Source organism: Dipodomys spectabilis, unplaced genomic scaffold (genome assembly GCF_019054845.1).
Source record: "Dipodomys spectabilis isolate Male_0828 unplaced genomic scaffold, ASM1905484v1 ptg000079l, whole genome shotgun sequence".
Lineage (NCBI taxonomy): Eukaryota > Metazoa > Chordata > Mammalia > Rodentia > Heteromyidae > Dipodomys > Dipodomys spectabilis.
Window position 1 is genome coordinate 986,275 of NW_024870756.1, and position 16,814 is coordinate 1,003,088.

General features: G+C 40.1%; 1 protein-coding gene across 1 annotated transcript in view; it reads left to right on the forward strand.

The window, feature by feature from the left end:
* Window positions 1–16,814, forward strand: part of Antxr1 (ANTXR cell adhesion molecule 1) — a 211,470-nt gene that overhangs the window by 112,619 nt on the left and 82,037 nt on the right. The window contains exon 13 of the mRNA XM_042683107.1: window positions 16,328–16,423. Within this exon, the coding sequence (XP_042539041.1) occupies window positions 16,328–16,423 (96 nt within the window). The remainder of the gene's footprint in view (window positions 1–16,327; window positions 16,424–16,814) is intronic.

Genomic DNA, 16,814 nt, shown 5'->3' on the forward strand with positions numbered 1-16,814 from the left:
CGCTTTCATCACTCTCTCCTCCCCTCCCCAACCTCAGGATGAAAAAGCCATTATTATACAACATAGGGAGATCTGAACAAAGCAGGACTTGGTAGTACCTCAAAAAACTTTTTGTGAAGATTCTCTTCTTTTCAATAAATATTTTGCAATTCTGTAATTTCTACCCAAACAGCATAAAACTTAGGATATCATTCACATATATTTTTGCAATTGCTACTGCGTCTCCGATGTCATTTTACTGTTGGAGAGACGAACCCACCAAAAGCCTATAAAAAGTATATAAGAAAGAACAGGATCATGTGAATCAGGTATAAATGCCACAGGGTTTCTGAGAAGGAAAGGTAGGATTGGAGCCAGGAAGAGTCATAAGATCTTTATGGAAGTGGTAATACTAGAGTGGTGGGGTTTTTTTTTTTTAAAGATTCTAAGTATAGGTAAAGAATTGAGAAGATGGCATTCTCTGAGGAAAACCAACCCAAGCAAGGATAGATATGTCTCTGGCAAAGTTTTGTCTTGGTCTTTCTCAGAACTGTGACTCTACTTTCTTTTCCTCTCCTTTTATGCCTGTGGATTAGGGGTCATTTCTCAAGTTATTTCTCCTAGGACACACACATTCCATACCTGTGATTTTGTGACCCAGTATGACAGAGGGAGAGCACCGATGCTATTCATTATGACCTGGATTTGATTTGTAGTCGATTGCGGGGGGGGGGGGGGGGGGAAATCACCATTTCTCAAGAGTTTCTAAACTATTTTATCCTTCAGATTTTCCATAAATGCAGGCTACTCTTTCTCTAAACTGGTAATATTTTACTGTAAAGCAAAATGTTGCTTTGAGAGAGTAAGCATCTGTGTCTTTATGTATCTATGTACTTGCAATAAAGAGAGATAGCAACCTACAATGATCTTCCCAATAAAGAATTATCTGGTCCAAATAACAATAATGCATTAGTAGAAAAATTCTTTTTAAAAAATCAGAATTTCTTGGAGGAGAATACAGGATTGTGAGTTTTAACAAGCCAGCCAGGTAAATCTTAAATACGTAAAACTTTTACCATTTTTCTCACCTGATTTATCCTCCAAAAATAAGTCAGTAACATCCATTTAAGAAAAATGAGTTATTCTCTTGATTCACTCCTAAGCCCATTCATGTGACAGTTCCAAAGTTTTCAGTTCAGAACATACTCTTACATTTTCCTTCTTTAGGGACCCTTTTAATATAAAGATAAGAATTTGCCTGAAACAATTATTTTAACCCAATATGACCACATGACCTTTTTACTATTGTATTGCCCAAAGATTTCAAAATTTTCTCTCCAAATTATTTTTTCCCTATCCCGAATTCTTTTCCACATTCCAAGTTCACACCAAAACTTGGTGAGCGCATACGTGTTCTTCATTCCTTTTTGAGCAGAAATAGCCCAATTAATACTTCATGGATCCTTATTTCTCTCAAGAAGGTGAGCTCCCAGCCCTCCAGTTAGGGCCCCCTAAGGTTATAAATTTGAAAAGAATGGGAGGCTGAAGGAAAAAATAAACATTTTAAAAAGCAAGTATCTGAGGCACCATATACCCACATGCCTCTAGAGAAAAGACATAATTATGTCTTCTTGTCCACTACTGCAATCCAACAGCTGGCACAGTGTCCATATGTAGTAGTGACTGGGAAAATAACTGATGGCTACATTAAATGACTCCATGAGATTAGGATGGTGCCTGCTAGAAAAGAATAAGGAAGCCAGGATGAGGAGGCTATAAGGATGATGGCCAACAATCTGATCCTCATATCCAAAGAGTTTGGACATAACTTAAGAAATGCATTTACCAGATGAGAAACTGTAACCAGCAGTCTTGAGAAAGACAAAAGTCAAAGACATCTTCGGAAAAGCACAGCTACACTTAGGTACAATAGACTGGAGGAAGCAACTAGCCAGATTCAGGACAGACTCCTAGACTATCTGTAAGATTTGCAACCTACTGGAAAGACAGGCAGACTTGCAGACTGATAGAATCCAGGTCATTATAGAAGAGTTGTGACTTGGGGAATATGGGCATGGCTTGAGCTTACCTTAAAATGTCAAAAACTTAGTCTACAGCATCTTAAGCTACAGCCTTAGCTTCAGGGGAAAGTGCAGTCTGCCTGTTTTGAGGCTAGCTAAGAAGGAGATATATTTGAACTCCTTACAGAGACAATGGTGATGAAGAGATAAGAGGCAGCTGAGGGAAGGCCTGGACCACCAGCTAGCACTGTCTGCAAGTTTCATCCCTGGACTTCCCATGTCCAGTTTCTATGTCAGTTTAGTTCCATTACCAATAGCTTTAAAGTAACTTGGGAATGAAAATTCAGCCTGATTTTGTAGTCAAGCAGCTCTCTAGGTAAACAGACAGCTGGCATAGCTGCCCTTGCAAAAATCCCTTGAATTTCACCAGCATGGTAGGGAATGCATCCAGTGGCCTATGCTAAGTGGCAATCCAAGATAATAAAAAATTATTGTGCACTCTTCAGAAAAAGTAAAAATCAGACAAGAGTTTTTTTCTTCTATTTCTTTTCCAAGGTCAGAAAAATAATCTATCAATTAAAATATCTGTCCTTGGGATAAATAATTCATGCCAGCAACTATAACCATGAGGGAAAGATATCCAGAGACCAGGGTACAATGAAAGAGGCCAACCACATGGTAATACTCAGGACCAACATGTACTCAACCAGAGTTATGCTCAAAGGGTTAAAGGCTCCAGAAAGAATAGTCTATCCCTGCCCTCCAGAAACCTACAATGTAGTTGCCAAGACAGGAGAGATACTCTATAAGATTAGCACAGTCCTGTGGCTTCCAAACACATCCTGATTTCTCATTGCAGTAACAGAAGTGTTGCCCTAAGACCGAGGAAGTGGTAAAACCTCAACTCAGTGAAGGTAAAATCTTTATCTGAGTATTGTGTTCAGGGTGAAGGATCTTCTCTAGGGAAAGACTAGAAACTGAATAATAGGGATATTTCCAAATACGACCTGTTGCGTAGAATATAGAATCAGAGCTCTTTAGCTCTTTAGCTTGGAGATCTTTCTAATTAGCTACGTCATGTAGGAGTAAACTCTCTATTCAAGCATAGGCAATGTGACAACTTCGGCAAAATGCGCATCAAGTGGCATTGACGTATCAGATAGATGACTGAACTAGAGAAGCTGCAGCCTGCTTCCCAGTACTGAGTCTTTGCTAAAGACTCAGAAGTCTATCAGCAACGGAATCGGTACATATGGTCTGTCCACAGCTGAGTTTGACTTTTACCTGGGCTCAATCCCCAGAGCCATTACAAAGCAGACAACTAAATTTAAGAGTCTTTGTGGATGTTAAAGGCAGCTTCTCTTAGTGCATTGCAGATTGTTGAACCTTCGCCTAAAACACATGTGGTCACATTTCAGATGAGAGAGTGCCTAAAACTCCTCCTGAGAATAACCTGTATTCAAAATACTCCCTTCCATTTTCAGACAATTAGTACATCATTCTCCTTTATTTATTCAACGGAGTCCCAGTAGAACTATACAAATTCAAGAGTTTCTATTTTGAAAAAATATCCTGGCATTTTTTTGTTATTGTTGTTTTAGCAAGATAGCCTGTGGTTTCATGTACTGTCATTGGAAAAGGCAAAAGACCACAGAAATATCAGAATGCAGAACTCAGATCTCAAATATTGTTTATGAACTAAAATAAAAGGAATTTGCCAACATGTCTGTTTTGATAACCCTTGTATGCATAAAAATGTCTTTTCAAATATGTTTTGGAGGATTTGTGCTGATTTGTTTCTCTTGGATATTTGAGCAATTGACTTTTCAATATTTTTACCTCTAAGTGTTTTAAAGAATGTTTGCTCACCGTTTGAAATTTCCTTGTTTTAAGAGTAAATGAGAAAAAGGTTTTCTGAAACTGTTTTAGAAAATTCTGAAATAAGCACATAATAAGCTGGTAGAAATACAAGTTAAATCCAAATAACCTATAAGCAAAATAAATTTAATGGAACAAACTCAATAGTTTAAAAAGTCATACTGACAGATTGTATTTTTAAAGCAGTTTATTATATGCTCTTAATGATAAAACATAGGTTCAATAAAAGGTATGGCTACAGAAAGTTTGAAAATAAAAAATATAAGAAAAGTTATTTCAAATAAATATCAAAACAAAGTCAATAAAGGTCTATTAATACTGAATAAATAAAGCTTTTAGCCCCCCCCAAATTATTGGTACCATAACATAATGGTAATAGAAACTAATTTGCACTTAATGACATGACCCCAACATACATAAAACAAAAATTGATAAAATTGTAAAGAGAAATTGAGAACCTCACCATCTCAGGTTTACATACAATTTTCTTAGTAGTTAATAGAACAGCCGAAAATTAATAAAACATAAAGGATTTAAATAATACAATTAAATATAAGCTATTGCGCACACAATTAAACTCTAACATAACATTCAAAATAGAACCCTAACATTTATGGTACATTAAAATGAATTACAAGATGAATCACAGAAATATATTGCTTCAATTAGAAGACATACTTCCTGCCCACCCCCCCACACACACTCATTTTAATATCTCTGAAATTAAGATGTTTCAGTTAATCAGTAACATACCATGACCTACTGGGAAATGATTTCCCCTAATACTGTATAAAATAATGAGACATCCCCACAATGGATAAATCGAAATGTAGTAAGATGTTTTCCATCAATCTGTATACTACCAAAGCAAAACTAATGAAACACATGCTGAACAAAACAGATTAGTCACTTCCTGACAACCACCTACCCCTATGCATACAGGAAAATAAAAGCTCTAGCCATTCCCCTTGAGGGAACAGCCCACTGTACATGGGACATTTGCACCCAATAGAAAGTACTTATTCCTTTTCAAGAACACTTTTTATACTTTTATGAAAAGTAGTCATGCACAAGGTTATAAAGAATTGATCATATAGATTACATACTGGAATGAAAAAAACTTAAATCAATAATTAATCAAGTTAACAATCAATTTTGAAAAGTTCCTGTTCCAAAATTTCAAACAAACATCCAAATCATTGTGTGTGTGTGTGTGCGTGTGTTTATGTTCATACGTGTGTGTACACACACTGGTACTAGGAGTTTAACTTAGGACTTTAGAATCTCACGTGGCTTTTTTGCTCAAACTAGCACTCTACCACTTGACCCACACCTTCAGTTCTGGCTTTTTGCTAGTTAATTGGAGATAAAAGTCTCACAGATTTGTCTGTGCAGATTGGCTTCAAATCAAGTTCTTAAGATCTCAGTCTCCTGAGTAGCTAGGATTATAGGAATGAGCCACCAGCACCTAGCTTCCAAATCCTTTATGAGTCAAAGTAAGTTCATTATGTAAATAAGAAATACTTAGAACATCCATTACAAAAATGACATACCAAAATTTAGAATGCACTAACATGGTTCTTAAAGAGAAATTTATCATTTAAATGGTAAAGTCAGTTGGTTCAGCATAGAACTTAGGAAGTCAGAGAAGAAACACAAAAGTAATAAAGTAAGAGTGGAATAGAAAACATGATAAATGGAATAGTAATAAAAGTGTTAGTTGAGTGCAGAGGAGGTGAAAAGAAAATAGACTTCAATCCAAAGAACTGTGTTATTGCTGGTGAGGCTTGATAGGAAGATGAGCCAAATTCAATGCTATCATGGGGTTAGGGCAATGCTGGAGTGAGATCATCAATCCAGGGACAAAGAAAACACACACAATATTAGTCATCCCTCACCTACTCCTGAGTCTTTCTAGGAGGACCTGGACACAAAGGGACTCTGTAAAATAGTGCACAAAGTCTGCATTTCACTTTCCCTAATTTTATGGCCAATTAAAAATTGCCAAATTGCAATGAAAACTTCCAATATGGCAAGTCTTTGACCTTAAACCAGGCTGTGGTCACTACTGTATATTTTCTTGTTTTGTTTATTCTTGGTTCTAGTGATAGAGCACAAGACCTTAAGTGTGCTATGCAAAGTGGTCTACCATTGAGTTATCAGCCCTTACTTTTTTTAAGCATATGGTTCTTTGGTCTCTCCCTTCTTGATATTATGCATGTGTTTTTCCATTTGAAATACTGTTTTCACTTTCCAATTTGACTATTGAAGCTTGTGAATGCTCAAATATCAGATAGCCAAGATAAGTAAATATATGAAATAAGTCTTAGTCACTGAATAAGAACTTGATAGAACATGTATATGCTTTAAGTCCACAGGCCATAGTTAATAACTAGCATGTCTATTCAAACCTGCTCCTAAGTTAGTAGTGCTATTAGAGATAATTGAACCTTTTGGGTTGAGCATTCTGGATTAACAAATCCAGTTGTGAAAGAGACTTGCTTTGGGGAGTGCACAATTTAATGAAGGTCCAAAAAGGTGGTAGGCAGAGACATACAAATAAGAAAAAAGAGGGAGAGGACAGATTATCAGTTTAGGAAATGGAATCAAAATTAGAGAGAACACAAGAAGATCTCCTTTCTACCCGCACTAAAATAATTACCAGCTCTATAAATGGTCCAAAATTTACAAAATCAGTGCACTGAACTATCATTATAGAATGGGAGGAGACCCAGCCTGACCCAGGTCATATTCTCCTAGTTGCAATTGATAGCCATATTTCACTAAAATCCCAAGTTGCCCCTGAGTCTTGATGTGAATGTTTTAATCAGGATGCTATGTTTGCACTCCCAACAAGTAAGCAAACTTTTCTCTCTTTTTCCCATAGAATGACAAAGTCCTATGAGGGCAAATCACTTTTCCATACTTATTCATTAGGGCACCAAGGAAATGCAGAAGGCAGTGTTTTTTTTTTCTCCCGAGAAAACAAGCTTGCAGCATTCCTTTACCATCACTATGGCTGCTAGAACAGATGTTAATTTACTCATTGCTCAAAGCAGTAGGCTGGATGGGTTTTTTTTCTTTCTTTTCCTATTGTTACTTAAAAGCACTTGAAAATGACAGCAAAAATATTCCTAAGATTCTTTATATAACCTAACATCAGAAAAATTGCTTTATTTGTAGACTGAGAAAATATGAAAGGTACAAGCAAAGGCAATTTTACCTGTGTTAATCAAGTTCATGGACTTGGAAACGATATACAAGATTCTTGAGATTGTATATTAAAGGTACAAACTTAACCAAAACAAATACCCACAAAATGCCACTTATGATAGCTCTGCCTAGCACTCTGGATGAATTTCACCATTGGCCTTAAAGTATGCCAATACACAAATGCCCAATAGATAAAAATGTGTGCTGACCATCCCGTATTTCATATTTCCTCGCACTACATAAAAGTATGCCCATTCCTACCTCCTGTACCTTTGTTCACACTTTATTTTCCCTCTGGAATGCCTTTTCTTCTTTCCACCCACTCCATCTCGCCACGGCGGCAAGGCCGGCCAAAGGTTGTCTGGACATGTCCCAGGATGCATCACTACCTTCAGCAAACACTGTAACCTCACTGTGTTTTGAGCTCTGGGCCTGTGGATTGTGGCATCCTCTAGAATTGAACTGCAATTAACCTATGCATCAATCCTAACTTTCTAGTACCCAACAACCATTTCAGGATTAGGAGATGACTTGGTTACTTTTTCTGAGTCTCCTCTTGCTGAATATATGTTAGAGACTCAATAGGAAATGGTTTATTGGTTTTCTGATACCCTATTATTATGCAGTTTAAAGACATTTCAAAGAGTGCTCATCTGGGTCACCTCTAGTCAAGATTTATCTTCATGAGGTACCACTCAAACTTACCCTAGCAAGCTGAAAATCTAAAGTAACAGCTAACAGGGTACAGTATGTTCACTTTCCAATAACAGGTAATAGTGATGCTGGCTCACACCTGAGGGTTGATCGCTAAGACCAGTTGAGCATACAACATTCAATAGATAGCTACATGAAATGAAAGTAGATAAATGACCATTCTGAATGAGACACGAAAAAATTAAAATTAGAAATTATCCTTTCTCTTTGAGCCTTCTAACAGTTGAGCATTACTAAGTAACTTTCTTTGTAATAACTAACCCCTTTTCAGTAGCTAAGACATTCTGCATACTAACGAGTTACATCTTGTCTGCATTTTCTCTAATAACTGGTTCTGATTAACACGCTCTATGCATTTTCTGGAAAGAAAGGAAAGTGCTGAATGAATCCAAGATTTACATTTCATCACCCTGGCCATTAAGTGACATGAATTGTCATTACTGGGTCAGTAATTGACATTACTGTGATGCTGCTATAAATTAGGAAGAGTATAATGCCCATGACAGGACCTCACAGCTTGAGACTATAGTAGTATGGTGCCAATCCTCGCCTTAATTGCATACTAATGATGGCTTATCTAAGTCCTTCTGGTATTGTTCATATAAAGTAATAAGGTTTAGCACAGGCTAGAATTTACACATACAAATGATTTCTGCTCCTTCAGAGTATTTATCTTGGAAAGCCAGATGATTTCCCCAACAACACTGTCACTATTCCAACTGCACTCCATACTCTTGCTTGGAATTGCTAGAATTTGAAGACATGATAACTAAATGTCCTCATTTTGGAACTAAAAGAGTAACAATATCATTTAATTTCAAAAACATTGTAAGTTATGTCTCGGGAGGCCTGGATTATCATCAAGCTGGGAACCAACTTGGTTTTAAAAAAAACAAGACTAATAAATTATAAGATTTTGTCTGGCCTATAAATTCATTTTAGAAGCTGTTCAAAAAGGGTGAATATCCCAAATCGCCACTCATTTGGATGCAACTTGATTCATTTGCATGTGGGAGTTCTGTTATGTCTACTTCATGAACAATCTCATTGCTTTATAACTATGCTTTTTTTTTTTAAGGAAAAATCTTCCACAAAAGCTAATGTAATTTTCACTTAATACTTCTATATCCCTTCTTGTAATATCTTTAGTGCTTGTTAAATTTATTGCCATTTCTTGCTTCTCAGGTAGCAAGAATCCTCTCAACACGGGGATGGAAACTTAGAGACTCATGTTTCTCAAATACATAATCTAGAACCCCACCCACTAATGACACACTCCAGTCATTGTTAACATGAGATTACTCACAGAAATCAAATTCATTTATCTGGACCAAGCTGGGCACAGACTTGGGCAGAGAAACAAGGGGAGAATGGGAAAGGAAGTCACGTGTTTTGAAGGATGATGTTTACACATTTTGCCTTGTGTCATCATAAGTAGGAATTGTCCTGACAAATAGGAATCATCTTCATTTCACACAGAAGATGGATAACTTAACCAAATTTGCCTATTCATAAGAGGGAATTGGAATATATTTTTCTAATTCCAAAGCTCTTTGCAGTAATGTTGGCCCACCTGTTTCTAGTGATGGAAATGGAGTAACCATGGAGACCTCTGCTCCAGTGCCATTTCTGACACATAGTAGCCTGACCCATGGCCCTGGAGGTAAAGATAACAGAGGGAGATTTAATTAGTATTTAAGTCAGATGAACAACTATATTGATGGAGGGTATGACATTAGAGAAGAGGGAGGGGCTGGGAAGGTGGCTCAGTGGTAGAGCGCTTGCCTTGCATGCCTGAGGCCCTGGGTTCGATTCCTCAGCACGACATAAGCAAAAAGAAAAAAAGCCGGAAGTGGTGCTCTGTCTCAAGTGGTAGAGCACTAGCCTTGAGCTGAAGAGCTGAGGGACAGCGCCCAGGCCCAGAGTTCAGGCCCATGACCGGACCAAAAAAAAAAATAGAGAAGAGGGAAACAGAAAAAGAAAACTCAAATTAACTTCCAGTTCTCCAAGTGAAGTTACTAAGGAGTATTATTATAAAGATGAGGAGAACAAGCAAGTTTGAAGGGAGACTAGGAGCTCAGTATGAACTGTTGGGGTTGACATATCATTCAGACCTAGAATGGGAAGAGATCTAGGTTAAAGATAAAGGTTTTAAAAAAAATAAAGATTTAAGTGTTTAATATCCAGATGAGAATTTAAAATAGAAAAGCAAATGAGACCATTCACAGAGGATGTTAGAAAGGGAAACAGCAATGAACCAAGAATGGATCCATTGGTTATACAATTGTAACACACTTAATTCCAACTTGATGCCACTGAATAAAGATGGAAAGAATGGAAATTTTTAAAAATGAATGATTCTATAGGGTACATTGACATGTAAGTGTCTAAGTATGAGCCATTGAGGAGGATGGAAAGGAATAACCAGAGATAGAAGAGGGATCTGGAGAGTAGTCTTATAAATGCCAGGAAATGGAATTTTAGTAAAATGCAGGATGAGATGGGTGGGTAAACTAGTTAATCCAGAAACAACATTCAGAATATATAAGCTGTGAAAGAGAGAGAATTTTGGTCTCCAGCCTTGTCCATCCAGAATTTCTCAGCAGCAATAAAATGACTTGAATTTCATCTTTCAAAAGAAAACTTGCCCATGCACTGCCAGCTTTGTCTGGGCAGGAAACAGAGCTCTGAGCAGCTGCTTAGAAAGGTTCAAAATTCCACTTCAGAGCACTGGAATGTGACACCTCCCAAGCACCAGCTCTGGCCTACAGAGAGGAGGGGGAGCAGATTGCACAGCCCTCCTGCATCCCTCCACCCAGCAGGAATACGCCTCACTCTGCCCCCAGAGACTCTGATGGAACAGGGCAAAGATAACTTGCTTATAGTCTATTATCTTGTTATGTCCTCTGCACCAGGATCAGCCCTGGCATCTACAGCAGGCAGATGGCCATGAAGTTACAAAGCAGAGGGTCCAGAACCACTCCTGGCTGAAGGGTTTCCCTTGATGGCTCACAAGCATGCATACAAGACAGCCTCACCTAGTGGCAGAACAAGGAAGAGAGAGGGTAGATGTTAGATAGGGTAAGGAAGAAGGGAGAAGGAGACTCTGGAAGCTTCAAGTCATTAGCCATGTCCCCGGGTGCCCTGTGGAGGGGACAATCTGGAGAAACAGCTTTCAAGAAGCACTAAAGCATCAGCAGCTCTTTTCCTGTCATATTTTTGCCAGTGATTGGCTAATAACCCTTCAAACCTTAGTAATTCATTGTTTCATGTAAGATGTTTACAAAGACAGTCCAACCATATGAAAGCATCTGGGTGGCTTCAGCTACTCAGTGGGAATACTAAGACTCTGCACAACTTCCTGCAGCACACAGAACTACCACAAACCTACCACTCACCAGTGAGAGCTTTGTTAACAGACTGAGCATACTGTTGGTAAAATGTAAATTATTGCAGTTGCCAACACCTATCCTGGGGTTAGTGACAATAAACAATATTGGGGGTCTCTATACTGAGGACAGCAAAGCATCCCTTGGTTGTGAATAAAATAAGACAGAAGGCCAAGAATGATATCAGAAACCCTCTGTCTCACCTTTTTGACTTCAGGCTGAAGACTGGCTGAGTATGGCAGCAATCCAGCTGGAAACAGAAGCACAGAATTAAATAGATTTACAGGTGTCTCCCAGGCACAGGATCTGGCCAGGGAAGACACTCAGCCAGGGGCTGTTACCCAGAGCTGATTAGTTTGAGTCTTAGGACCTCCTCACTTGAGTGGTCCTTTGTAGGCTTTTCTGATGCCGAGAGGATTTATTTTTCTTCTAAGAGACTCTACCTCCAACTTGTGGAAACATCAGGTCTCATAAAACCCTTTTAAATAGAATAGCCAAGAGTGAGCTTTACTCTGGGACTGTACACACCCAAGAGAGAAACAGAAGGTCCAAATATGCGGTTGAATCTAATTTACTGAATGAGTAGCAGGAAGATACAGGCCTAGAGTTAAACACACACTGGGGCCCCTAACATGGAAGGAAACATCGGCACTTAAGAAGTGTTTCCTGCTTGACCCACATAGTTTTCAAGGTCCAGTAGGAAGAGGACATTTTATTGGCTATACCAAATGCCACGGGCATTAAGCAATATCCCCATCGCTAGCCCGACAGGAGATTCAGGATTTCACAAAGTTTCTTTATGTTGAATTCCTCCCAGTCTCTCACAAATTCCTCTCCATTTTATCCTCCTCCATTTACTATGGCAACTCCCAAAACAAAACAGAAAAGGGCAGCAATGTTTGGTTTTATATGCAGAGACCTGGCTCTCTTCTATCATTACGAACAAGCCCAGACATGATTCTTCACCCCCAGCCCATGCCATGTGTCAGAAATCCAAAATCCCTAGATTCTCTCTACCAAATAAGAGAAGTTCTCAATGTTCAAGTTTCCAAATCTATATCTTTGAGAACAATATCCTCCTTTGTCTTAAGCAAGATGCCCTCATTTCCTGAGCTGGAGCAGAAGGAACTAAAGAAAGCTGTGATGCAGCCAGCCTTCAGAGAAGGTCATCCCTAATAACAAATCCCTGGAGAAGGAATAGGGCTGAGCACTTGCAGCCTTCAAATTTAATATTACCTGTTAGCAGGCTTAATAGCAGGCCTCTGGGTAAGCATCTTATACATCCTTTGCTATTTGACAAGGTAATGAAGGCTGAAAATCATTCACTGAAGAAAATGAATGTTCCCCCAAATGGAACATGCGTGGACAGTTTCTGTGACTACCTGTTTCCTTTCAGCGCTAGTCACAAATCTGAGCACCTAACTATCACAGTTCTTTGGGTTTTTGTTTGTTTTTTGTTTTGTTTGTTTTGTTTTGGTTTAGAAACAAAGAGCCATCTTTTTTTCTTTGAACTTTATTTCCACTTTGAAATTCAGTAAGAGTTTAACCGTGTTGATAATTAGACCGTTGATTCTGGTGATGAAGAGGCTGAGCACATATTGATCTGCAGTTGGGCTGTCCACTCTCCTGGGTGCCAATCCTGAAAGTAGTGGTTAACACAGGGGGAGCTAACAGTGACCAAGACAGAGAGGGCAGGTCAAGGTCAGCACCCAAGATCTCAAAGCAGTTTTCCCTAGAGCAAGAGAACAGAACCGGAAACAGGGCAAGGCTCTATAAGTTCCTGCAAGTATTCTATGTCTCTTGGACCTTTCACATACCTCCCAACAACAGGCTGAGCCTGCTCTGAGGATATGGGAAAGAAGGTGGAGAAAGGAAGAGTTTTTATCTAGAACTTGAAAGATGCAAAAGGTCTGAGTTAGAGCAACTGAACTTTGTTAATGAAGCAGATACCATTTATTAACAGCACAAAAGTCTGTTTATTTCTGTACTGTGTGTTGATATTTATTCGACAGAAAACACAGAGCCATCCTTACATTGGGTATAAATTGCTCTGCACAGGTTTTTGATTAGAACTCCAAGGAAGGGCAGCTGTGCCTTGTGACTCTGACTTCACTCTGAATGAAATACATGGCACCTTGGCTCACCCTCCCCCCCACCCCGGGCCATGTGAATAAGTGCTTTCCTCAGAGCAGGGAAAGTAAGTACAAAGCCTCAGTCCCTAATAGAGCTGTGTAGCCTGCTAGGTAAACCTGTGAGCCAAATTTCCCATGTTTAGATTCTGGCTTCTCTGTGTGACTGTGGGCAAGTTTCACCACTTCTCTTTGCCTCCATATTTTTACCTGTAAGACGGAATACTAAAATTATTAAATTCATGTTAATGTGAATGAGACTAAATGGGCTAACAGAGGGATAGCATGTTATTACAAAGGGAAAAAAGACTCCCTTTACATCATAAGTGCTCAGCAAATACCAACTCAGTTATCATCAATATTGTCGTAACCATCATCTTTATCATCATCATCATTCTTCCAGAATGTGTGCTCTTAAAAAAATAGAGAATATTTAATTTATTCACTATCTCCTACATAAAACAGGCTGGAGGTATAGGTGTTGAGTAACATACATCCCTGCATAGTGGTTAGCTGTTTAAACAGCCCAGTCAGCAGACTGAACATTTGGTGTCCATCTTATACACCTGAGGTCTTCTCAGTAAGCACAGATAGACCCTCAATAAATAATTTCTGGATGAATTAATGAATGACCCTCAGAGGTTGTATGCACTATCTCCATATGAAGCCTAGCCTCAGGTCTAAGTTTATGGAAAATCAAGTTCATGCCCTTTGTTTGATGGTAACTCTTCTGAAAGGAGCATGGAGAAGGTTTTCTAGATCTTAGAAACCAGCCTAAGGCTCTATCCCTGGGCTGACTCCAGGGCATGAGAAAGTTTCTACTCTTACACCATACTTAACACCCACAAGAGACTTCCTCCATGTATGCCATGTATGTAATGTGCCTGGTCCCTTTCCTGAGTCCCGCCCTTCCTCTTTCTCTCTTCTACAGCCCGGTAGAACTGACTTCTCAAGGTCAGATCAAAAGTGGCTAGAGAAAAAGCTAGTCATTATTTTACCCAGATCTGGCTGTGCAGACATGCTTTACCTGGCTGCACAGGAAACCTCCTTCCCCTAAAGATGGGAAAACATGTCTACACAGCTTTGCTTCAGTTTATCTACCTGAGTTGAAAATATAAGCTCAGGGAGGAGGAAATGGTATAGAATATAAACTGTTGTAGTCTATGGTCATTACTATGAAGCTGCTGCTGTTTTATAAGCCTCTTGGTGACACAAGCCACTTATTATTCCAAGTGCAGACAGGTTTATGATCTGAAATGCTCACTGTATTTACTGTCATGAGGAACTAGAGGAAAAGAAAGTTACAGCTCCATGTTGGATGAGGTCTTGAAAATCAAATCACTTGGCCCCTGCCACTCATCTTCCACTCTTTGCATCCTCCCAGACAGGCATTAAGACGTCTTCCCTCCATGTTAAAGGCCTAGAGCACAGAGACAAAGCAGCCAGGAGGCTTACCTTTGATTAACGATGTGTTGTGTTGACTAACAACCTATTACACTGTTGCATACAACAGCATTCCAGCAATCTGCTATGCCATGGCCCTGTCCATTACAGGCTCTGTGCTGTCTCCCTACCCCTCACCTCAAGCTGCCCAGCCCTGCATCAGCCCTGTGACCCTTGGCTCCCTAGAGGGCCATCTAACATTGCCAGTCTAGGTTTCTTGGCTGGGACCAGGAGTGTTTAGTTCCCAAAGTACTTAGTCAAAGACATTCCAGGGAAGTTTGGGGAGTAAGGGCTACCTTTATACAGCTTCCAGGAGCCCCTGCTGAGCTCTCAAGTGGGGAGTGAATCTCCTGTGGGCTCTACCATGAACCTGCCATCCTATCCTGAACAAGCTACCCACCCTTCTTTACCTGTACATGGGGAAGGAACAACTCAAATAGGAGAAGCAGGTGGTACTGCGAACTGCCTCCAATGAAGATACTGAAGATTGTGGGTATAATATAAAGAAAGCTACAACTTCTGTGCTCTTGAGCCCATGACCTACTGAGCTAGATGCTCTGGAATTAGGACTGCCAAGTAGGAAGCTCCATGTGCTCTGTGTGTGTGTGTGTGTGTGTGTGTGTGTGTGTGTGTGTGTGTGTGTGTGTGTGTGTGTGTGTGTGTGTGCCAGTCCGGGGCCTGGGTGCCCCTGAGCTTTTTTGCTCAAGGCTAGAGTCCACCACTTGAGACACATATCCTCTTCTGGCTTTGTGATGATTAATTGGAGATGAGAGTCTCATACTTTTCTGCCTGGGCTGGCTTTGAACTGTGATCCTCAAATCTTAGCATCCTGAGTAGCTAGGATTAAGGTGTGAGCCACCAGCTCCTAGCAGGCCCACAGAGAGCTGTTACCCACCCCCCAAAAAACTCCCCATCATCAGGGGAAATGGTCTGGATTCATGATCTCCAGTGGCTTTCTTGAATGCTGCTTTAGGATGCTGAGTACATGTGAGACTTCTTCGCTAAAACCCAACAACACCCTCAGACCACAACCATGGACTGGACAAGGAGGAGGACAGAATGGGTGTTGGGTGTCTCAGTCATCAACTGACATGATCTGCTTTCTGGCTGACTCAGCCACCTCACCCTCACCTGGAAGGCTCAATGGCAGCTGCCCTGACCTCACACTGTCATTAGCAGGCTGTAGACTGCATCCACAGCACAAGAGTCACCTCTGTGACTAGGATTGGGCAAGCGGGCTTATTAGCCCAAATGGTAGACAGAACATGAGGCTCGGTGAACTGGAAGTTGTCACTAGGCAGAGATAATACTCCAGAGGCTCAAGGGGAAGTATTAGGCCATCCTCCTTTGAAATGGTCATCAAGGAGACCAGAGAAGGCAAATGCATTTCTCTTGGAGATTGGCTCAAATGAGTGTGTTACAAGGCTATGAGCCCAATGCATGTTGGCACACAGTGCTCCTCTCTGAGCCTCAAATCTGCCATGGATGATGGGAGTTGGGAGGGAAGACCATGCATGATCAGTGCAGTGCTGACTGACTTGCTCTTCTCTTGGCTCTACAGTCAGACGGTTCCATCCTGGCAATTGCCTTGCTGATCCTGTTTCTGCTCCTAGCCCTGGCACTGCTGTGGTGGTTCTGGCCTCTCTGCTGCACTGTGGTAAGTACCCCAGCCTCAGACCATACAAGAGAAGATGACACGAAGTCTTGGGAATCACAGTTGGAAAGAAAAGGACCAAAACTGTAGCAGCAGGGGACAAATTATACATTTTAAAAATATAATTAATGTAAATGGCATAAAACTTGCCTTGGACACTGGAACTTTGAGGGATGAGAAGTCGTGAACAGAAGAGGCTGCTCTAGATCCAAAAAGAGCTAAAATAATATGCTATTTAACATAGAATACACAGGCAATAGGCATGTATGGGCATGGTACACATGTGTTCCCACACATGCACATAACATACTTGTTGAATTTCCCTAATTGGCATTCTCGTAAGACCACTCTGGCCTTAGCGACTATTCTGTCCATCTGACAGAGTGTATCAGGC